This window comes from Onychostoma macrolepis, chromosome 02 (assembly GCF_012432095.1).
Source record: "Onychostoma macrolepis isolate SWU-2019 chromosome 02, ASM1243209v1, whole genome shotgun sequence".
NCBI classification, from domain to species: domain Eukaryota; kingdom Metazoa; phylum Chordata; class Actinopteri; order Cypriniformes; family Cyprinidae; genus Onychostoma; species Onychostoma macrolepis.
The window spans coordinates 26,980,252-27,004,762 of NC_081156.1; the positions used below are offsets into that span (position 1 = coordinate 26,980,252).

General features: G+C 39.3%; 2 protein-coding genes across 2 annotated transcripts; both read right to left on the bottom strand.

Moving 5' to 3' along the window:
- Positions 1-148: 148 nt before the first annotated feature.
- On the bottom strand, positions 149-9,703 carry gtpbp4 (GTP binding protein 4). The gene is made up of 16 exons (XM_058794716.1): positions 9,546-9,703; positions 8,694-8,864; positions 8,484-8,587; positions 8,199-8,335; positions 7,500-7,600; positions 7,327-7,419; positions 7,039-7,230; positions 6,880-6,945; positions 5,286-5,375; positions 5,039-5,149; positions 4,804-4,933; positions 4,625-4,725; positions 4,225-4,422; positions 1,509-1,574; positions 1,233-1,367; positions 149-611 (listed from the first exon to the last, which is right to left on the bottom strand). The coding sequence occupies exons 1-16, from the start codon at positions 9,591-9,593 to the stop codon at positions 459-461; spliced, it is 1,896 nt and encodes a 631-aa protein (XP_058650699.1). The 5' UTR covers positions 9,594-9,703; the 3' UTR covers positions 149-458.
- Positions 9,704-10,225: 522 nt separating this feature from the next.
- Positions 10,226-20,693, bottom strand: slco5a1a (solute carrier organic anion transporter family member 5A1a). The gene is given in 9 exon segments (XM_058794868.1): positions 10,226-12,926; positions 12,929-13,216; positions 14,398-14,462; positions 14,543-14,778; positions 16,052-16,211; positions 16,300-16,498; positions 16,591-16,755; positions 20,229-20,434; positions 20,530-20,693. Coding segments are annotated over 9 exon segments (1,650 nt in total). The 3' UTR covers positions 10,226-12,759.
- Positions 20,694-24,511: the final 3,818 nt, after the last annotated feature.

The window sequence follows — 24,511 nt, forward strand, 5'->3', positions numbered from 1 at the left end:
ATATACAGTAAGGCTGCACTTGTGCGATTTGCTTAAATATATTAGAAATTAAAATACAGAAATCTTTACCCAAGTACACTGGTTTTGAACACCCCACACAGAAAGACATACTAACATGACTCCGTTAATAAAGAATTTCACACGTGAATTTCAGGTTCAATACTTTGGGTGGTTTATTTGACTCCCACTGCAGATAAAAGCTTCAGATCATTTGTTTTCTAAGTGATGAAGAGTTCAAAATCATGATCTTGTACATTTCATTATTCTGCATCATATCAGACATTTCAAATGATGTGATTAACACACATTTCAATAACTAACTCTTTCATGTTTACAGGTGTATTATCATGTGTATCAGAAAGAACTATTAAAAGTACAGAATATAGCAAATATTTATTAATTATGGCATAAGGACAGGTATGAGTACATAAGACAGACGTATGTGAATAAGGCTGCATTTATCTGCGGCTGGTGCTACCAGATTTCCTCTTCCCAGCAAAGAGATGTTTAGGTTTGACATCAAACACGTGTCGATCAGATTCACCCTTCCTTCCCTGCCTGTTCATCTCCTTCTGTGAGCACTTCATCATGGTCTTTACCTTCCTCAACATCTGGGAGAAATAAGACAGACAGTCCAATGAACACATCTCTCTATGAAAATCTTTGTAACACTTTATATTAAGAGTCCGTTTATTCATTAATGACCAATGGTTCTTTTACAAATGCATTCATGTATAGAGTTATAACTGAATATAATGCCATACCTGCCAAATAGTAAACCATTTTTAACTCATGTTATAAATGCTTAACAAATTAATGAGAAAGTTACAAAAACAACACCCTTCAGTCTGACTATAATAGTCCCATTTTGCTGCATGAAATAAATCAGCAATCTGGTTTTAAGTGAAATACATGTATTAAGCATTTTAACATGAGTTTAAAAATGGCTCGCTATTTGGCAGGTATTGTATTAAAGCCACCATGCAGTTATAACTGTCTATCAATTATTTATAATGCACTGATCATTAATAAACACCTTTATAAACCATTTAAAAAAGGGAACTTTAATGTAAAGCGTTACCAAAATCTCTATAACCTGCTATATGAGTGACTACCTTTCATAATTTCATTTCATATTTGTCAAGAAAATTAATAATTTATATTAATATTCATATTGATTTCAGAATTTGATTTGTTAAAGAAGATTATGCTTCAGGTAATGTAGGCACTACCTTGGCATCTCTGACTCCTGATTGGTCCCTTGGTGGTCTCGAGGCGCTCTGACTGCGAGTGCGTGATGTTGGTGGTGCAGAGACTTCCCTCTTCCTCTTTCGAACCAGAGAGCGAGATCTCCGAGCATAGTGGCTCTAGAGGGACAAAAGGTGAACACAAGCATGCTCAGATATGTATGCAGAAATTGATCGCCATGACCCCATGGCACACAAAATCAAGTGTGTTACCAAGAGGGTTATGACTAATGAGAAAGCTTTAAATATACAGATTCTTACTTCATCTTTATCGGTCATGTCCAAACCCAGATCAGCCATCTCCTTCTCCAGAGTCACTCTTTCCACCTGCATCCACATATACCAATCAAATCAATCCATCTTTAACAGCTAACTAAAAAAATATTCCAAATGTTAGAAACTCTTGGTCACTTTATTATAATAATTGTTACAGAGTAATTACACATTTAGGTACTGAGTAACATTAATTAAAAACATTTAGGAATAGGGTTTGGCTTAGGGTTAGTTGTAGGGCTGCAACTAACGATTATTTTAATAATCGATTAATCTGTCGATTATTTTTTCGATTAATCGATGAATCGGATTAAAAACAAAAAAAAGCATTCATTTCCAACCCTTTATTCAAAAACAGAACTAAAATCTTTAGAAAGTGCACAAACATGTTGCTCCTTGAACATCCCTGAGCTGTTATAATAATAATAAAATAAAATAAAAATGGACTAACACAAAAAACATACACATGTATGGGGGGGGAGTGCAAAAAATTAAATAATTTAACAACACTGCGTCGTTAGCGTTGGTATTGTATCAGACACCTGCACTTAACATTATATGAAAATCAAGCTCAATGGAGTTAATAATGTTTTTGACCAGAGAATGACGGAGATGGAGTGTTTTGTCTGTCGTTAGAACGGCTGTAACTGTTATCTGAAGCAGCAAGTGCATTATGCTTTCATCAACTTTTACAGGTTATATAACTTTGATTGTAGCTATATGGGCGCTTAGTTTTTTCTTGTTGTTTAATACACTTGGCCAAAATCTCAAATTAAGCGCTTATGCACATAATGCACATGATATTTAAAACGTATATAGACAGCAAATAACTAATTCTTCTCCACTCTTCAAACACACAAAAACATTATCCTTTACTGACATAGTGTTTGAGTAAAGAAAACGCTGTACTATTCAAACACCAATTATTTATTCACCCTTGCATTGCGAAAAAGCAGAGATCTCATCTTCTCCAGGCTGTGCGCGTCAATCTGAGCGGAGGCGGGGTGAAGTTACGAGGTCTCGCTGAGAGCTCGATGATCCAATGGCGTTACGAAGTTTTACTGACAAGTTATTTTAATGCTTATAATTGGTTTACTATTTTTAAAACTCTCTGATTTAAAATAATAAAAACGAATTATAAGCGACTCAAGTTTGGATAATTTTTCACAGCACCTGACTGGGCTAGGGTATGGCAACTGCCATACTCTGCCATACGCAAACGCCGCCCCTGCTCCCACACCTTGGATGACTTGGGTCGCACGGATTTCTCTGCCTCCGCCATGTATCTTTCCTCTACCTCCGCTCGTTTTTTTTTTTTATTTATGAGGCGCCAAACTCTGCTAGCATCCGTGCGCGAGAGAGACCGAGTGTGTTCACTCCGCTCCGTGCTCAACTAAAGTTTTTTTTTTTTAATAATCAAACGTCTCCGCGTCGCGCGACACAACGAATCGATTATGAAATTCGCTTTTAGTAATCGATTTTTATCGATTTAATCGATTCGTTGTTGCAGCCCTAGTTAGTTGTGTGTAATCATGCACACTTTACTGTATTTACTACAGTAAATACATGTGATGTGTTACAAGGAACCAAACTTTAATAAAAATATGGGTTTTTAAAGTGATTCAACTTAATACTACATACTTTACCTAAAATATGTAAGTAACATCTGATATAAAACTACTTGCTATCATTTAAACTAGGGCTGGGCGATATGGCCAAAAAAATTATCACAATTATTCATATCAGTTGATATCGATCATTATTACGATAAATGTCAAATCTTTTTCTCTTAAGTTTAAAGCCAGATTTTTGCTCCAATGTGAAAGTTGTAGAAACCAGACCATTAATAAATATCTTAATAGAAAAATTAATTTCTTTGTTCTAATGAGTGAGATCGTTTCAAATTAAGAAACGGGTTTGTGTTGCCTGATAATATTAATAATAATGTTACTTTTTTGTCTCTTAGAAATGCACATTTGACAGTAGCTTGACTTAGGCTGCAGATGTAAATTTTTGTTCATTAACAAAATCAGTATAACATCTGTAAACATTGCAGCAACCTCAATTTTATATAGCGGAATTTAATTTTAGATTTTTTTTTTTTTTTTAATTAACCATTGGTCTCCCAATGCACACATGCTAAATCATAATCACAAATAAAAAAATACTATAATTATAATCCATTACTCCTGTAATAAAATTCAATATAAATATCCCTCATTTCTGACACAGTACCATGGTGCAGTTTCTACAGTTAATCCAATGGTAAATGATGGCGATGTGTAGATTGAAAGCCTGTATCACTGCACACAATGTTTCTCCTGTTTGTCAGCGCTGTTTCATCTGGCTTTAAACTAGTTTAAATCACCAAGTCATTTATGTTCATCGCTGAATTCACACTGGATCTCACAGAGCTGTTTAGTGCTGTGACCCAGACTCATCAGCGAGTCAAAGCATCTGTTCCAGCGAGCTCGCGCCGTGCTGCCGTTTGAAATTTGAGCCGCACCGTTAAACGGTCCGTGTGTCGCCTTTAGCGCAGTTTCGTTCCGCTTTTGCCGCATAAACATTATATCGAACATTTATCGACCTCTTAATATCGTTTTATCAAAGAAAATTATAATCATAATAATTATCATTATCGATTTATTGCCCAGCCCTAATTTAAACATATACAAAAATAAGACTGCTGGACAGAAAGACTGACCTTCTTGGCCGTGCGGGGCATTCTGGGTCCCTGTGTGTCTTTCTCTTTGGACGCGAGAATCTTCAACTTCCGTTTCTCGCGAATCTGACTGGCGAGCTGTCGGATCTCCTGCAGCTCTTCATCCTCACTCTCCTCCTCGGATTCATACTCTCCGGCCTTCTCACGCAGTTCCTCTTCCCGCTCCAAATCTTCCAGCCTCTGAGAATGAGAGATAGGACAGAAATTCAGAACATGTCATCTGAGACATGGATGTAACCGAATATTCACTACTGACGCCACCAAAGGTCAATTTTGTCATCAAAAATCCATATGAGCAACCACTAATCTGAATTTCAGGAGGCACTTGATATCAGTGGTTACAATCCTTAAAAAGATTCAAATCAAGGCATTTGTTTCATACCGTCATGATTTCCGGGTCAATGTAGTCAGCAATATTGTGACCCTCCCAAACCTCAGGAATCTTATCCTGCTTTTCTTCTGGATTCATCAAGTCCCAGTATTCTGAACACACAGGACAAAATTTTTAGACATGTCTGGAGTGTATATTTGTGTACGTGTATGTGTGTGTTTATATCTTACTCTGTAGATCCAGTATGTAATCGTCTCCCAGCTCGACCTCCAGGTCTCTCTCCAGTTTGCGTTTGGGAGCATCCGTCTCCATTGCCTTCCTACGGAGCAGAGCCCCCTCAGGAATAAACGGAGGCCTGTCCTGTACAAACCAAATCAAAACCGTTTACAAACGCACTATGTTTGCAGGAAGAAATACGCTTATGATCAAGCGGACACTGGTCTCAGAAGTGCAAAGAGCATGTACCTTTTGATCTCTCTTGGCAGGCACTGCCAGATGAAGTCTGTTCAAAACATCATGGACCTTCTTGGTTTTCATCTTCGTGTCCACACGGTGAGCCAACAGCCGATCACATGCCTGTAAACAATCAATCATAAATCTTTTACACCACCAATCTACACCATCCTTCAATGCTCTTACTCTCTAAATTGGTACATGAAACGAAGAGGCTGATTTCAGTGAGGAGGTTAGTGGTGAGTGGTTGTGATCTTACCTCAGCCTTCACCTGCATCACTCCCTCTTCCGTCAGAGAGCTGGTCTCAATCACTGTGATCCCGTCAGCAGTGAGATCCGCAAAGATTTTCTAGACACACAGAGATAAGTTTCAGTGTTACTGCAGAAGGTCACAGCTAGTTGCAGCTACGTCATTCTCTTTTCCTATCATCTTCCAAACTGTTTGAAATTAAATCTAACATATATCTTAGTCAATTGCTGAAACAGTAACATTAGGAAGCTAGGAAGATCTTTTGAAACGAAAACTGAATATAACTGAAAATTGTCTCCAAATCTATATCTATATTTTGTCTGCGGAACGCAAAAGGTGAATCTTGACAACAAAAGTTTATAAAAGAACAAAAATCACCTTAAAAGTAAAATGTGTTTGAAAGAAGTAGCAAAAACAAAAATATATTAACATTTTTCTACTTTATTTAAAAAAAATAATTATATATATATATATATATATATATATATATATATATATATATATATATATATATATATATATATATTAAATAAAGACTGAATTTTAGCAGCCATTACCTCAGTCTTCAGTGTCACATGATCCTTTAGAAATCATTCTAATATGCTGATTTGCTGCTTAAGAAACATTTCTTCTTATCATCAATGTTGAAATAAGTTAAAATAAAAATATTTTTGTGGCAACCATGATGCATGTTTTTCAGGATTATTTAATAAATCTTACTAATAGATCTTTTATGACAATATAAATGTCTTTACTATGGATGTAACAATATCAAAATCTCATGATACGATAATATCGCGATATGAAGTCCACGATACGATATTTCTTTTGATATATAAAAAAAAAAAAAAAGACTAATGATGAATTGAAAAAAAGTGTGTACATTTTAAAGTTAAATTCTTCTAATACAACTTGAGTTCAAAATTAAGAGCTCCAACTCATGTTCTTAACTAAGAAAACTTAAGTCAGACTTGTACCTGAACTTTAAAGGGGACTGAACCCTCTTTTTATTTGTGATATACTGTCTCAGTCTAAATTACATTGACACTGGTGTTTTAGGTGTTTAAAAATAATTATAATAAACAACAATGACAGTAATAGCCATTTATTGCAAAACAATTGCACTGTAAAATAAATGAAAATGAATATTTCATGGGTACATTATTATAGCCACTAGCTGTCAGCAATTCATAGGCTACTGCACTTTTAAGCTTTCATTTTGATGGACACGGCAGTAGAGCTTTTATTTTGAAGGAAAACTCAGCTTCAGTGAAAACAGGCTTACAAAAACGCATCTAGTGAAAATGCTATAATCATCTGCCGTGAAAATAAAGCCTAACTGGTGGCTGTTGCGTTCCCAGACGCACGCTAAACTCACAGCACGTGCAATAAACGAGTTCACTGCATTCATTCACTGTGAACGGAGCTGTTCCGAGGCGCGGAAAACACAGGATCATGAGCTGATCGCATTAACAATGCGTGCGCTTCGCTTTCAAATGCACAGCGAAAACAGACTTGATGAAGGGGTTAAGCCATATTGTTCTTTCGGTCCCTTTTTTAGGATGCTTTTCAACATTTTTGAATGATTTAGAATCTCAGTTACCTGATTCTCCTCTGAGAGTTCACTGATCTTCCTCACGTCACACTTATTGGCCATCAGGATCAACGGCTGCATCACAAATAATCATCACTGCCATCATTCAGCACAAAAAAAACTATGTTTTACTGCATTTAAAGTTTACATCTTTATATGTGTGTGTACCTTGTTGGCAAACAGCGGCCGAATATTGTTGAAGAGCTCTAGTTGCTGTGAGAGTGTGTGTCCGCACTGCTCTGACACATCCATGACATAGAGGACAGCAGCACGCAGGTGAGCCAGAGCCGTGATTGCCTGCATTTCTATGGTATTCCTTTCTTCAAGAGGATGATCCAAAATACCAGGGGTATCAACCACCTACAAAAACACAGCCGTAATTATTAGGAACATTTTTAATATATTCATACAATATTAAATCAGAGCAGTGAAACCATGCATCTTTCTAACACACACCTGCCAGCGCAGGTATCTGTAATCCATATGACCCACGAACAAAGATTTGGTGGTGAAGGCGTACGGCTGGACCTCAACATCAGCACGGGTCACCTGTACACACATACTCCGTTTAAACCTAATATTAAAAACAGTACACACACTTGACATTTAACCTACGTTCACAAACAAACCTTGTTGATAAAGCTGGACTTGCCAACGTTGGGGTAACCACACAGCAGGAGGGTTCTGGTGTTTGGGTCAATAGTGGGTAAACGGGACAGATGCTGCCGCACTGCGATAAAATAAATAGGCATTTACTATTCACAAATATCTATCAGAAGTAAAAGAGTTTGTGCTTATTTTTGTTTTACATTTATGCTTGGATCAGTGAAGCCAAATATTCCTTCAAAAGTATCAACAGTACAGAACTTTCCAAAAAAAGAAAAAAAAAAGATATATTATATATTAACCATCACAGCTGTTTCCAACATTAATACTGTTTCTTGAGCAGCAAATAAGCCTATTAGGATGATTTCTGAAGGATCATGTGACACATGATCTGAATTACAGCTTTTCCATTATAAGAATAAATTACATTTTAAAATGTATTAAAATTATTATTTTAACTTGTAACATTTCACGATATTACTGTTTTTTTCCCCCAACATAAATAAACAAATTCAAAATAAATGCAGTCTTTGTGAACATAATAGATTCTTTCAAAAATATTTAAAAAAGTCTTACAGTCACCATTTGTTACAACAGAGTATATGCATTCAAATTCAATGATTCAGTATCTGTATGACATAATCTGGCCAAAGTCTGTGCTTCAGTTTACCAGAAAACTGTCTGTTATTTTGGAAAGTATCTGTAGATGTAAGTGTTTGTACCTTGTTCTAAATATTCCAGACTCTGTTTCTGTCGCTTTAAGATGGTGCACATGCGCCCCAGTGCGGCCCTTTTCAGCTGCTTGCAGCGATACAGCGAGTCTCCATATTTCATCAGCCGCACATAATCTTTTGCAACACTACAAATGCAAAGACACACAGTTTCACTCAGTGAAATGAACTGCAAATACCCACAGATGAGACAAAAATAAATGAATCAGCCAACATATTTAATTAAATCAACCACAAATTAATGTGTAATGATGTTGATAAATTCAACAGACTCACTTGTCAATAAGGTTCTTGGCGATGTTGATCTGACCCAAAGCCAGTTTATAATGATCTTTATCATACAGCACATTCATCAGATCAGCATAGAAGGGGTGAATATCCTGAAACACACACATAGTTAGTCTTTTATCTATCAAACAAAGGATGACTAGGAAGAATCATCATATATGACCTTTATCCCATGCATATAGTTTGTGTGACACTTACGACCAGCTTGGGAAAGTCGGTGAGGATCTGTGACAGTCGATCATGGTAGCTCTGCTGGGTGAATTTGACTTTGCGCATATAGAAATGTCTAATTCGGTGGATCTGATAGTGCTTGTGTACTACAGTGGGAGTTTTTCGCTGGGTTTTGGATAAAGTCAGATCTATGAAGTCCTACAGGGAGAAAATCAAACAAATAAACAGTTATGCTAGTTTACTCTTGCTTTATTATTATTACTTTTTTAATAAAACATTTTTCAAGTTCCCATAGTGAGTCACACCAGGGTTCCCACATACATTGACATCCCATGACTTTTCTGTGATTTTAAGCATTAATGGTTACTTAAGGGTTTTATATAATAATTATATAACAAACTACAATATTATTATTATTTTACAAAGGCTGCACTTACATATCAATCTTAAGACAGTGAAACTAGAAAAAAAAAAAAAAATTCTGAATTTCCCTTATATCTGCATTTTCCAGGAATGGAAGGGAAATACTATTAAATTTCAAGGTTTTCCATGTTAATGGGAATCCTGGTACAATTATATAAAATTAATTTAACCAAAGATCATAACCGCATTAATACATTTCATGCCTCTACAGCTGTTCAAACCCCATTACACGTTCTTCATTTTAACATTTGACGCCAGTAAAACCATGTTGACAGTAAATGAAATTACAATATATGAAAAGTTAAATGGCTCAACACCGCGCGCACGTGTACACAATACGAGCCACATACTGTCAATGTCGGTTATTAACGCCAAAGCCAACACCAACAATACTTTTTATAACAATTAACCCTGAATATGTGAATACGTCGTTAAAACACGCCGTTATTTTCCTACCTTAGCGGTGGGAACCACCATAATCTTTTTAAAGTTGTACAGAGCCATGATCGCGGCACACGCGACTCTCTACGGAGCACACGGAAGGGACGACACACGCAGCGCACGCATGCCACGAAGAGCGACACAAGTGGTACAGCGCTGAAGAGCTCACAGCGCCATCTAGCGGAGGGAGGAACTACAGAACCAAGTCGTAAAAAGATTAATACAAGCGCAGTTTTTAAGCAAAACATTTCACACACAAAAAAAAGTTGGTTAGGAATTAAATGATAAAACTTATATTTATTTTTCAGAACTATGAAAAAAAAATTAAAACACGAAAGCTGTTTGAACTGCGGGACTCCAAATAAACATGGCAATTAATGTTTCATGTGAATCCAGAGACATTTTCCCAGAATCTGGAGTCTGGACATGACACTAAACAAATACTAGGTTCAGCTACATTAACTGCACATTTAGTTCTATGGGATGACTGTGGGTTCAGTGCCAAACATTCAAGTCACCTTTATTCAAAGGGCAATAATAATTTTGCAACCGTTTGCCTGCATGCCTGCCTGAAAACAGTCCAAAGCAGTGTTATATATTCAACTAAAATGAGATCAAATGACTGCACTTCTGTATTCAGCATAAACCTGTTAAAACAACATTTCAAAACACAAAATCACAGCACACAATCAAAATGATTTTATTTAGACATTTTATTGACACAAATCCTTTATTTGTACAAGTAAACCAAAACAGTTAATAAAGAATTTCACCAGGTTTGCCTCTGATTAGCCAAACCTTCAAGTAACTTCAAATAAATAATTGAATCAACGTGTCTTCTGCTTGCAAACAGAGCACAGTAACATAGGAAGGGTCGGGGAAAAAGAGGGAGAGGCAAATTAAACAGTTTCCTCAGCAGTAGTTCAGTACTCATGTGTGTATTCTGCTCTGTTTCTATTGAAGTCCTGCAGTGATCAGCAATGAAGCTGATTTCTGCACAGAGCTGGTGTTGACAGTTGCATTACCATCAACACCACTAATACTGGCTCAATTTCAGCGCAAACAGAACATCATCTACAGGGACGTGAGAGCATGTTTTCAGGAGTATACATGATGTGTGTGAACATGAGATGACATGTCTCCTATATATGTGTTGTATTTGTGTGCATGTTATTTACTAAGATGACTGCTCAAGATCAAGACCAACTGAAGGAAACATTATGTACTGATATGATGCACAAAAGTCAGAAGTTATGGAAAAAGACAGAAAACCTAACAGATGCGTGAACTGCACCAACTGTTGCAAAAACACTGTCATTGTAGGACTAACAAGCTAAACATTTAATACAGCACACAAGATAAAACAGCTGAAAAATAAATGTAACAAGTTGGATTCAAAACCGTGGGTGGGGATTAAAGTCTGGGAGGGGACACTGATTGTGTGGAGTTAATACTGTGGGATGAGTTTACACTCTGGCCGTGGTAAATATAGTTGGTACAGAGGTTGTTTTAAGAGACTGGTTTGAAGTTTGGGAGAGGGTAATGTTATTCAGGAGGAGTCAGTGTGGAAGGAGGAGCTTACATTGTGGGTGTCACTTAAATTGTTGGCAGGGAGGTTGTTTTAGGGCAGGAGTTTTTGAAGTTTGGGAGGGGCCACAACTTGTGTGGAATCAATAGGCTTGTTCGACTTCATGCGGCACCACAAAGATGGCAATGCATTCTGGTTAGAAACTTTGATCAGCGCTGTAGCCGCCTTACGATCACATGTGCCATCAAAGTACCGCGAGAGCAAAACGAGACCAGCTGCCGAGGTCAGGCGCTGCAGTTGCTCAAAATCAGCTGCGAAAGCCTTGATGACGACACACTTTATTCTCATTGGTCAGATTCTGTGATGACAAGGACGACGTGTGTTGCGAGTTTAATTCAATTCCAATAATGCTCACAAATCTGTGTTTTTATAACAGTAAAAGCTTTTTTACTCTAGTCGCACTGTTGTATTGAGTCACGTTTATAAAAAAAACACTGATAAAAGCATATTTACCCCTACTTTATTGGTATATAAATAGTATATGTTTATGTTGAACTTTATTCATGAACAGATGGCGCTATATTAAGCAGTATATAAAAGGTGTTTCTGTTGCTCATGAATACGTTTCTTAAACGTCTGTGTATTTGACAAATATTGCATTTAATTCACGTCATCTGTGATAAAATATGTAACCACTGCGCAAACACCACTACCAGGAGGAGAAAGTATCTGACTTGACGTCTCCGCATTCAATTCTGCCCCCGACTGCAAGCGGCAGATCTCGCCAGCCGGTGGCAGGCTAGTGTAGTTCATCTCGAACAAGCCTGTTGTTTTAGGGGAGGGTTTTTAAAGTGTGGGAGGGGCTATTATGATTCAGGAGGAGTCAGTACTGGGGGAGGAGTTTACAATTTGGGTGTGGCCAAAAGAGTTAAAAGAGAGGATGTTTAAGGGAGGGGTTTAAGTTTGGGAGGAGCCAATGTGATGAAGGTGTGTTTGACGTGAAGCGCTGCTGCGCAGACCGATTGGTGAATGACATCAAGGTACCATGAGAGTGATTTGAAAGCATATGTAGCAGTCTGCTTTATAGCTCTCGTGGTATTTTGATGTCATACATCGATCTATCTGTCGAACACACCTGAAGTCAGTACTGTGGGAGGAGTTTACAGTCTGGGTGTAGAAAAATGGTTGGTATGGAGGTTTTTTAAGGGAGGGGCTAATGTGATTCAAGAGGAGCCAGTGCGATGGGAGGAGTTTGCATAGTAAAGTTTGCAGTCTCTCTCCCTTCACTGTTGAAAAATGGATGAATAAATGAGGTAAACAAGTACATGTATCTGTCTGCTGTACAGGAGAAGCAAAAGAGTATGTGCACAACTAACACTATAGGTAACTAGATGAGATGAGTATATGTGTTCGAGTATGTTTGTATTTGTATGTGATGAACAGAGGTATTCGTCCTGCTGAGGTATTGTCAAAAAAGTTTTATTACTAATCAGTGCTTCACAAAAATCCTGTGATAATGTGTCTTTGAAGTGTGTTTGTGTTTAAAAAAAAAAGGCACCAGCAATGGCTATAAGCGGTGTGGTGTTTCCATTTACATAACCGGCCCTCATAATGGTATGATGTTTCCATGCACTGTATGAGCGAGTGTGTGTATGTGTGTGTGTGTGTGTGTGTGTGTGTGTGTGTGCATGGCTCCAGTCCTCACACCGCCACTTTTTCAAGTGACCGTATGGGCAGAGTTATTGCTTTCAGGCCATTGCCAGGGCAGCTGTTACCACGGCTAAGGGCGTGTCCAGTTGGCATTGCAGCGTGGGAGTGTTCTGCTGGGCGTGGCAGGAAGACAGGACAGGAGCGTGTGCGGGCGTGCCTTTGTGGCCTCCTGCGTGACAGATGAGGTGGCTCACCGTGTCCAGCGGGGAAAGTGTGTGTGCGTGCGTGTGTGTTTGCGTCTGTTCCTCGCGCCGCTTCAGCGAATACCAGGTGAGAAAGATGAACAGGAAGCCCAGGAACTTCAAGCTCGCCGCTAGCCCAAAGTAAACGAAGCGGAGGGAAGTGACATCGTACTCCCAGCAGGACCCATGGAAACCACAATCCTGCTGCCACAGCATACAGGTGGTGTCAATCACAGCTCCAAAATAGATAGGAGTGGGGATGTAGGCTGGAGAGACAGAAAGAGAATATATCAAAAATTGTTTAAATATTCATGAATTTAGCAACTATTTGATTAAAACAACAGGGGTAATCACAAGTAGGGCTGAGAGAAAAAAAAAATATTATTAGATATTTTTATCCTTTTAATAATATTTATGTCTTATTTTATGTATACTACCATTCAAAGGTTTGAGCTCAGTTAAGTTTTGTTTTTAAAGCAATCTTTTTTTATATAAAATAATTTTTAAAGAAACATTTATTCAGCAAGGACACGTTAAATTGATCAGGTGATTAAAAAAAAATGAATGGAAAAAATATATTATGGTTTCCACAAAAATATTAAACAGAACAACTGTTTACAACATTGTTGAAACATAATAACATTGTCAACATAATAATAATAATAATAATGTTTCTTGAGCACCAGATCAGCATATTAGAATATTAGTAGTGCTGTCAAAACGATTAATCGCATCCAAAATAAAAGTTTTTGTTTACATAATATATGTATTTGTACTGTGTATATTTATTATGTATATATAAATACACACACATGCATGTATATATTTCAGAAAAATATGTTATTTTTGTATATTAAATATATTTATTTATAATATAAATTATATAAATATAAATATAGACATGTAAATATTTTCAAAATATACATAATAAATAAAAATATACACAAAATACACATATATTATGCAAACAAAAACTTTTATTTTGGATGCGATTAATCGTGATTAATCGTTTGACAGCTCTAAATATGAGTTATTTTAAAATGTAATAATATTTCAAAATATTACAGAAAGTTTTCCTGTATTTTTGCATCATCAACCTTTTAATATACGAAAAATGCCACAGTGATCTTTCTCTGAACACATTTAAATGAAGGCGCATATGAATCATTAAATCAGAGTTTTGACTCACTGAATGAAGCAGCTTATATTTTAAATTGCTATTATTACATCTTGGTTTTAATATTCTTTTAAGTCGTGAGCCAAGAAATGATAGTCTTCTGAGATGGTCTTCGGGAAATGTAATGGCCAAATAAAAAGAGCATTAAAATCAAGCTTAATTCTATATTGCCAGCAAAACAATCCTGAACATGATTAATATTCAATATTTGCCCAGCTTTATTGGACAGTCAAAAAAATTATGAATTCAATTAAATCTGTCCAATCCTACCAAGAGTCCTAAGAAGAACAAACTGCATTCCCAGAGCAAACGGCCTGTCCTCTTCCTCCACTGACCTGCTCAGAAAATAAAAAAGGAATGAGTAAAACAAAGAGATACAGAGAGAAGATAGCTGAGTACATGGAGAGAGGCAGACCTGAGCGTAACGATGATGACGGACGGCTGAGCGCAGGCGGTTATGAGAGTGACGATGAAGAGAAAGATGAGGAAGGTGATGAGTGTTCCACATGTGCGCTCACACTTTCCTGCCAGTGCGTAACCGTTCTCGTTTAGGTACGTCTTCACAATCACCACCTGCAGATCATGGTTTCCTCCCGACGGCGTGATCACCTGTCTGCTCTGAACGCATGCGCAGTCCGAATAGTTTCTGATCTGAGAGGGAGAAAACACGTTACTGTACACATGAAAAATTTCAACAATACTGACAGAGGCAATTTTTTCTGGTAAATTTTTAGGCTACCATGAAAAATGTTGGTATCTTAAGCCAGTGGCTCTCAAAGTGGGGTGTGGGGTCCACGACTCATAGCCAGGGGGTCCAGAAATTATTTTAGGACACTATATGATTATCGTGAATGTGGAAAATGCGTGACTGAAATACAAAATTCAGTCATAAAAATGTAATAGTTGTATGAATTAGACATTTGATTTTTGATTATTAAAATTGAATTAAACCTTTATTAAATCAATTAAAATGGAAAGTATTAAATTTGGGAACAATAAAATTTTATTTGAGAAAAAAATGAAATTTTTGTTAAACGCTTAATAAATTGTTGTTAAATTATAAGTTGTATGATTTCAATAAGCCATGCTTTTTGATTACTACAGTTTAATTTAACCATTAAAACAAAGTCCAGAAAGATGAAAATGGAGCAAAAAAAAAAACAGAATGCAAAATCTAAGAGTACAAATTGTAGCAAGCATATGCTTAATCACTGTAAACAGCTTTTATTTTAAAGTGCCCCTATTATGGATTTTTGAAAATTACCTTTCATGCAGTGTGTAACACAGCTCTAAGTGAATGAAAACATCCTGCAAAGTTTTAAATCTGAAAGTGCACCGTGTATAAAGTTATTGTCTCTCAAAAGAAAGAGTCGAATCTGAATCATTGAAACGAGTCGTTTTTAAAACGAATCGTTCATGTTGACGTCAACATGAAACATTAGCATATTGCCGGCCCACTTGTTGCCACTAGGTGCCCTTTTGGAGCGTTAAAAATAGCCGTTTCCCCGGTAACGGCTGTACACAAAGCAGCACTGCTCTCTGCTTTAAATGAAATCGACCAATCGGACCAATCACTGCAGATTAGAGTCACGCAAAGGAGGGGTTTGGAAAAATGAATCATTGAGCGAATCATTTGGGAGTCGTTGAGCAAATAAGGTAAAAATAAATGCATATTATAAGAAAATGAAAGTGTTTTTTCACCTCGCATGCATGTCAACCTGTTGTTGGGGACTCCCAAAACCAAAATATGAACCTTTCATAACTCATAATAGGGGCACTTTAAAGTAAGAAAACATGCAATCAGTTGGGCATTACATCAAAATAAACCCCAACATGGTTTTGTCAAGCCCTGGATTCACTGTTGATCTACATTTCAACTGACCAAAGACCTCGTTTTAAAAACTCTTGATTAAAAATGACTCACTCCTGAGGTTTGGTTGGCGATGCTGCTGCAGCCAGCCAGACATGGGTTAAAGTAGGTGATGCCATCAGAGCCACAGACAGGTGCATACTCATGAATCCTGCAGCCACAGTTGACGTTACAGCTTCCCGTCAGGTTTCGGTGAGACAGAGTCAACGTCGGCCTGCAAAAAACGGATCAAACATCATTCGGTGCAGCTCATGTTTCCAGGTGATATTTATATACGTATCTACAGGGATTTACTCCATTACCCGGTGGTGTAAGGGATATTGATTCCACCGAGGTTGATGCTCTCGCAGCCGACAATGAAGAGAGTGGAAAAGCAGAGCAAAGACACGCCGCTGCAGATCATGGCCAGCTTTGCTGCTTCTCTTTCACCAAGCTTCAGCTTCTTAATGATGTACCCACCTAAAACTATACCGACACCTGCACTGGGTACGATGATCAGACCTGCATCCACAGATTCACAATAAATAAACACCCACAGCAAGTACTATGATCAGATCAACACATGTTTGTGTCAGTGTGAGTCTGTGTTGTACCTGTGTATATACTGGCATTAGATGCTGGAACACCAAATTGAGATTCAATAAATTTGGGAATGAAAGTGATGAAGGCTGTGACGATGGCACATTCCGCCGTATATGACAAACTCACAAATAAAAACGTCACGTTACTCAATATACGCACTGCTGCTTTTGGCAAATCTGGAGAGAGACAGAAACAGACAGAGAGAGAAACAAGACAGATTTATCATTTGATTTTAAATGTGTCATCCAAAATGTGTTCATACTAAAAATCAGTGTTGTTATTGTTAACTAAAACTACTAAAAACTATATTCGTTAACTGAAATAAAGTGGAAATAAAGTACTGAAATTAATAAAACTGAAATAAAAATAAAGTTTATATATATATCATGGCCAAAAATATCGGCAAGAAAATAAAAAAAAATCTAACCTTTCATTGGATAATAAGAATTTAAAATGAGGGGAAATATCATTATGAGATAAATGTTTTTCTCAAATACACGTTGGACACAATAGAAATTCTTATGAGTAAAATATCTCTGAGGTATATTCCCATTCATATTCACAATTTTGAGCACTCCAGGGTGATTATGAACATGAAATTATCCAGCCATGGCTTCCTGTTTCACAGAAATATAAATAGGAGGGAAAACAAAGCCCAAATTCCCTTAATCATCCATCACAATGACAAAAACCAAAGAATATATTTCTGATGTGCAGCAAAAGATAATTGAGCTTCACAAATTAGTGAAGTGGCTTTAAGAAAAGAGCTAGAGCAGTGAAAATTCCCATTTCCACCATCAGGGCAATAATTACGAATTTCCAATCAACATAACGTGTTATGAAACTGCCTGGAAGAAGACGTTTGTCAATATCGTCCTAATGCACGGTGAGGAGAAGAGTTTGAGTGGCTAAAGACTCTCCGAGGACTACAGCTGGAGAATTGCAGAAAATAGTTGAGTCTCGGGGTCAGAAAACCTTAAAAAAATATTGTCAAACAGCACCTACATCACCACATGTTGTTTGAGGGGGTTTCAAGAAACATTCTCCTCGCTCATCCAAAAACAAACTCCAGCATATTCAGTTATCAGACACGACTGGAACTTCAAATGGGACTGGCTTCTACGGTCAGATGAAACTAAAAAATGATCTTTTTAGCAGCAAACACTCAAGATGGGTTTGGTGCACACAGGGATAAAAATGATCCCATGTGTACAATGAAATATACTGCTGTATTTTTAATGTTGTGGGCCTATATTTCTGCTGGAGGTCCTGGACAACTTGTTTAGACACATGGCATCATGGATTCTATCAAATACCAACAGACAAAAAATCAAAAAGTGACTTTCTCTGTTAGAAATCTTATAATGGGCCATGTTTGGATCTTCCAACCGTACAATAATCCAAACACAAACCTCAAAAACAACACAAAAATGGGTCACTGAGCACAAAACCAAGCTTCTGCTGGCCATTCCAGTCCTCTGACCTGAACCCTGTAGAAAATGAGTGGGTGAACTGAAGAGAAGAAGCACCAACATGGAGCTGGGAATCTAAAGGGTCTGGAGTGGTTCTGGATGAAGGAATGGTCTCTGATCTCTTGTCAGGTGTTCTCTAACCTCATCAGGCATTATAGGACAAAATTTAGAGCTGTTAAACTGGCAAATGGAGGTTTCAAAAAGTATTGAATAAAAGGGTGCCGTTAATTGTGGCCAATGTGTATTAGAGAAAAATATTTATTTCATAATGATATTTCCCCCCATTTTAAATTCTTATTTTCCAATGAAAGGTGTAATTTTTTTAATAAAAGATCAAAAGGATTAACAATTCAGATGAATTTTCACAGCCGCCTTTGATCATATTTACGAAGGGTGCCGATATTTTTGGCTGATATTATTATTTTTACATACACAGTACATATGTATGTAAGTCTTTATTTGACCCTCTAATTCTAGCACTCTCTATTCTAATTCTATTTTATCTATCCGTCTTCTTTGAATCTATTGGTCTTCTTTGTATCTATCTAATCCTCTAACACTAGCTTTCTTTTTTTCCCCCTTTTCTACTTGTTTTCTTTCATAAAAAAAATAAATAAATCTTGCTACGTGTACTGCATTAGGCTAACCGAGACTTGTCATAGTGCTTGCATATTGTTGCTCTTTTGTTGGTTTTGATTGCTTCTATTGTCTTCATTTGTAAGTCGCTTTGGATAAAAGCCTCTGCTAAATGACTAAATGTAAATGTATTATATTATATATATATATATATATATATATATATATATATATATATATATATATATATATATATATATATATATATATATATATATATATTTTTTTTTTTTTATATTTATACACAGTATATATATAAAACTAATGAAAAGACAAAGGCACTTAAACTTACTCAAACTAAAAAGACAATGAAAACTAAATAAGTACATATATATAATATAAATACACACATACACATACATATACACACACACACACAACACTGCTATTAACAAAGAAATTAATAATATAAATTCAAGATTAAAAAAAAACACACCAGACAGTTCAGAGCCACCAAGTTAAGGGGAAATTATTACAAAAAAAAAAACTATTTAAAGGGGTCATCGGATGCCCATTTTCCACAAGTTGATATGATTCTTTAGGGTCTTAATGAAAAGTCTATAACATACTTTGGTTAAAATTTCTCAGTGGTAGTGTAAAACAACACCCGTTTACCCTGTCAAAATCAGCTGTGTTTTCAGCAAGGCGTTTTAGTCCATGTTCCTTTAAATGCTAATGATCTCTGCTCACCCCGCCCCTCTCTTCCATGGGGTGATGAGCCGTTCTCATGGGCCCTGTCCCAAAAATGACACACTTCATGTGCATTTTCAGTCTTGAGGACTTATAATGGCCACTGCGTGCGCATGGCCGTTGAGTCCACAAGACCGTAGGGTGTCCCATTTGTCATTTTAGCTTTCAGAAGGGTGCTCTGAAAGGGCCATGATACTGTTTACTTTAATTAGCCGCAGAACTTGCTAACTAGCGCGTTATTAGGAAAGGCGATTTGCAAAGATTCATAAAAGAACCTTACATGCACTTCTTCTGCAGGTGAGGCTGGATCGCGAATGATTCGCGCGAACATAAATGCATTTAGGCAGATCAGAGGATGCATTCCCTTCAAAAACAAAGGTAATCCACTGCGTCTTCAGCGGCTCAGATGTCGGGAGTAAATGACGACTGCTATGTTCATTTTTACATCCAACAACAGAACACCTCAATCGCTTAGGAGCTATTCTTGTCAACAACCGCTCCAGTGTCGAAACAATGGCAGACTGATGACAGCTCACTCAGGGCGGGTCTAAGGTAAAACACTAGTGTCAATCAACAATCGTGGGAGGGCCTGGGTCTTTGTGACGTCACACAGACTGGGATCTGAGAATGGCTTGATATGAGAAAGGGGAAATGATTTTACGAGATTAAAAAAAAACTACTGGTTGGATCTTTATCATTATAGGGAGGTTGTGTGTACACACTGCCAACACACATTTCAGTTCAAACAACTTTTAAAAGTGCATGTAGCATCCGATAACCCCTTAAATATATAATGGGTTGATCAGATGATCTGATCAGAATCAGATTTTAGATTTGACATTAGGCTTCACCTTTGATATTTTTGCCAAAACCCATGGAGGACGAGACAGCCTGGCTCTTTTCCTTCATCATTTCGTCATCGCTGGAGACATCACCTGCTGCCTTTTTTACACGTCTTTTACTTTTCTTGTGCCGTGGAGGAAGTTTTTTAGGGAAGGAAAACATGGGGAAGATCACCAACAACATTGCCACAGCACACAGGAGAAACCCACTCCACCTGAGAAAGACACAGACACAGAGAGGGTTACAGTGCTGTTAGGCTTACTGTATGTTAATTAATAAACAGCAAATGAGAGGCAAAATTTCCCTCACCAGTTTCCCACAAATCGTGGGTCATTCTGATCAATATTGACAATGGTACCGGGGTCGACATAGAAACCGATCAGAATCCCACCCAGCAGATACCCAGCGGCTGGTCCAAGAGCTCCCATTACATACATGATAGCTGAACATGCACAAAACAAGAACAACGGCATTTGTGGTTACAGACTTTGCATGGCAGAAATCAGGTCACAGAATATTTTTAGAAAGTAGAAAAAAAACTTGTTAACCATCAGGCTAAAAGGCACTGTTGTGGACAAAATCTAATCTCAATTGTGGCTTCCTGTCAAACACATTCATCTCATACTCAGAGACGCATACACTCTTATTATTGACTGGTACAAACAGCTAATATTTGCAGTTTTGAGATTATTAGCATGGACTGTTACCATGCCCACTTTTAATTAATAGAATGTCAGTTTCAAATGTTGATTTTCTTTTTAAAAATGTTAAATGTTTTGGGTGTGAAACCTGAAGAAAATCTTCTAAAATATCGTTCCATGCATGTACAGAACTAGTAAGACTAAAACACTGATCAGTCCACATTAAATCAAATCAGATTATCTAGGGTTGTTACTGCACAGACTCTGTCTTAGTTTTGTTATTGTTAACATAAAACATCTCCAGTTACTGTCGTAACCTCGGTTCTCTTAGAGATGGGAACGAGACATGGCGTAAACGCCTTGGGGACTCCCTTCCTTCCTAACCTACCTGAAATCTTATTGCACAACGCCAGTGAAGTTGCAACTCTCACTGGCCAATGCCAGCCAAGACAGCTAATAGGGGCGGGGCTCCCGCCGCTATATAATGCTCTGTTTTGGAGGCATAAGCTCAGAATCTTCCGACTGAACCAACAGCACAGCAGACCTGAGCAGCGAACACGGTGGCCTACGCCATGTCTTGTTCCCGTCTCTCAGGGAACCGAGGTTACGACAGTAACCGGAGACGTTCCCTCTCGAGAGCGGTCTCTCAACACGGCTTAAACGCCTTGGGGACTGTATAGAACAGTGTTTCTCAACCCTGGTCCTGGGCGCCCCCCAACACTGCACATTTTGTGTGTCTCCCTAATCAAACACACCTGATTTAACTCATGAGCTCATTAGAAGAAACTCCAGGACCTGAAATGGGTGTGTCAGATAAGGGAGACATGGACCAGGGTTGAGAAACACTGGTATAGAACAACGCCGTGGAAGCAGCGAAGTAAGAAGGCTCAGCCTCGGCGGAGCTAAGATGAACAGTTCTTCAAACACTAATAATAATCCCCACCAATCGCATACGACCCTGTGACATGTCTCGAGAGGATTGAAAGTTACACAGAATCCCCTGCCTGACGGCAGATCTCTTAATAAGAGAGCGATGCAGCGCCGTCACCTTACTAAGGCTAAAGAATTATAGTCAACAATGCATACATACAAACATGTAATGTAACAGTGTAACCAAGCATGTGAACGGTAAGTTCGGGCATAATACTACAACAATATATACACTTAGAAAACGGTCGCATCCGAAGCGAGGGCAAGCAGCAGTGCGGTTTTAAGCGAGAGCTCCCTCAAGCCGACAGTCTGAAGTGGCTCGAAGGGCGGAAGGGCTAGCGCCCCCAGCACCAAAGCCAAATCCCAGGATGGCACTGTAGGGGGGCGAGAGGGTTGAAAGGCTGATATAGCTGCAACATAAACCTTAAGCGTGGAGGGCATACTGCCGCAGTCCATCCGTTGTTGCAAAAAATGCAGAATGTCAGACACGGGGCAGTTTTCCAGGTCTCGATCATTCGATTCACACCATCTCTCAAAGACTGCCCATTTGCAGGCGTACAGGTGCCTTGTAGAGGCGGCTTGCGCCTCCGTAATCGTGTCTACCACACGGCGAGGCAACGAGCCCTGGTTTACCGGTTCCCGCACACTATCCACACATGAAGTTTCCACCATTAAGGTGCCATACCGAACCATCCGCCTGAGACGGTAAATCCCGTCTCAGTGGGATCGGCCACAGGGGAGCTGTTAGTATCTCCAGCAGATCGGGAAACCAAGGTCTGTTCGGCCAGTACGGAGCGATTAATAATACTGACGCCTTCTCCTCTCTGATTCTGTGTAGCACTCGTGACAAAATCTTCAGCGGGCGGAACGCATACAGACGGGCATTCGGCCACGGCACCGTGAGTGCGTCACCGCCTAGGGGAGCGCGTGACAGGGAAAAGAACAGAGGGCAATGCGTGTTCTCCTCCGTTGCGAACAGATCCACCTCCGCTTTTCCGAACCGTTCCCAGATCAGCCTCACTGTCCTGGGGTTCAACCTCCATTCTCCGTGAGGAACCCCGTCCCTCGATAGCATATCCGCGCCACTGTTCAGGCATCCCGGAACGTGTGCCGCTCGAATGGAGAGCAGATAGTGATTGGCCCAAAGCAAAAGGCGTGCTGCCTGTTTGCAAAGGGCTCCCGAGTGTACCCCGTCCTGGCGGTTTATGTACGATACCACCGACATGTTGTCCGTGCGAATCAACACGTGATGCCCCCACACTTGCGTGGTGAAGCTCTGAAGAGCCAAGAAAACCGCCTTCAGCTCGAGGCGATTTTTATGCCACGTTCTCTATGACTTTGTCAAGTAGTCTGAGGCCGGTACGCCGTCGCAATGACTTCCCCAGCCCGTCGTCGACACATCTGTCGTGACCACTTTTCCGCCATGTTGGTACAGGTCGGGGTTCCGCCATGGTTTCAGTGCGTTCAAGCATCTGTGAGTGACCACAAAGCGGGCATGGCCCGTTTTCCACGCCTTTCTCGGCACCTGTGTTTTCAGCCATATCTGGAGGGGGCGCATATACAGCAGAACGAGGTGACACACCGTCGCCGCCATCCGTCCCAGTCTGGATACATTCAGAGCGGACATTAAATCTCCCATGCACTCCTGATTCAGACACGCACTCTTCGAGATCGAGTCCAACTGCACCCCAAGATACATGATTGACTGGCTGGGGCGTAACACGCCTAGAGACCTAGGCTCTGTAGGTGAAGTAGTAGAGCGTGTTTGTGGCTGTTGAGCCCATCCTCCGAATGGGCCAACACCAGCCAATTGTCCAGATAATTTAGTATGCGTACTCCGCTCGTTCTCAGAGGGGAAAGCACCGCATCCACGCATTTCGTAAAAGTACGTGGGGCCAATGCTAGCCCGAACGGCATCACCATGAATTGCACCTGTGACGAGTTGAATTGCGCAATCTCCGGGCCGAATCTGCGCGAGTATCTGCTTCAGCGTTGTCATCTTGAAAGCGCATTTGTATAATGCAAGGTTGATGGGTCTCAGGTATAAGATTGGACGGAGACCACCATCTTTCTTTGGAACGACAAAGTACCAGCTGTAAAACCCGCTCTTCTCTCTTACTCGGCGGGACCGTTTCTATTGTGCGTTCTACTGCTGAACGTGTGAGCGACACGGATGTGCGTATTTGCGAGGTGTCGGGAGCGAGCAACGGTTGCGGGGGTTCGACAACTGTCACAGAGGTGTGCACATCGCCACATACATGGAGAGGCTGACAGCTCGGCTCTATTAACCGTTTCATGGCCAAGCGTGAAACTGCTATTGCTGGAGGAGGAGAATAAAGCTCTTCTTGTGAGGGTGTCACAGACTTTATTGCATTCTGAACATACACAACACAGACATTCTCATAGTCGCCTACAACTGCCAAGGGGACCTCGTGAGAACATCTCGGGTGCTTTGCAGCGGGCCCGCCGCTCAGCGCTCTCCTCCTCTGTATACCCCCGGTCAGGAACGAGGCTTCTAAGGAACGAGTTCCCCCGTCAGGGCGGCCGTCCTTCTTGAAGCCGTAACGCCTTCAGGGAGGCGAGGATGGATTCCTCGACGGGCGGGATGCGCGTATATACTCGGGCTTCCGCTCTGTCGGCTCTGGTGAAAATCTCAGACCCACCAGCGTGAGTACGAGCCGACTGGGGTACGGTCCACACCTTAACAACCTCGTGTGCAG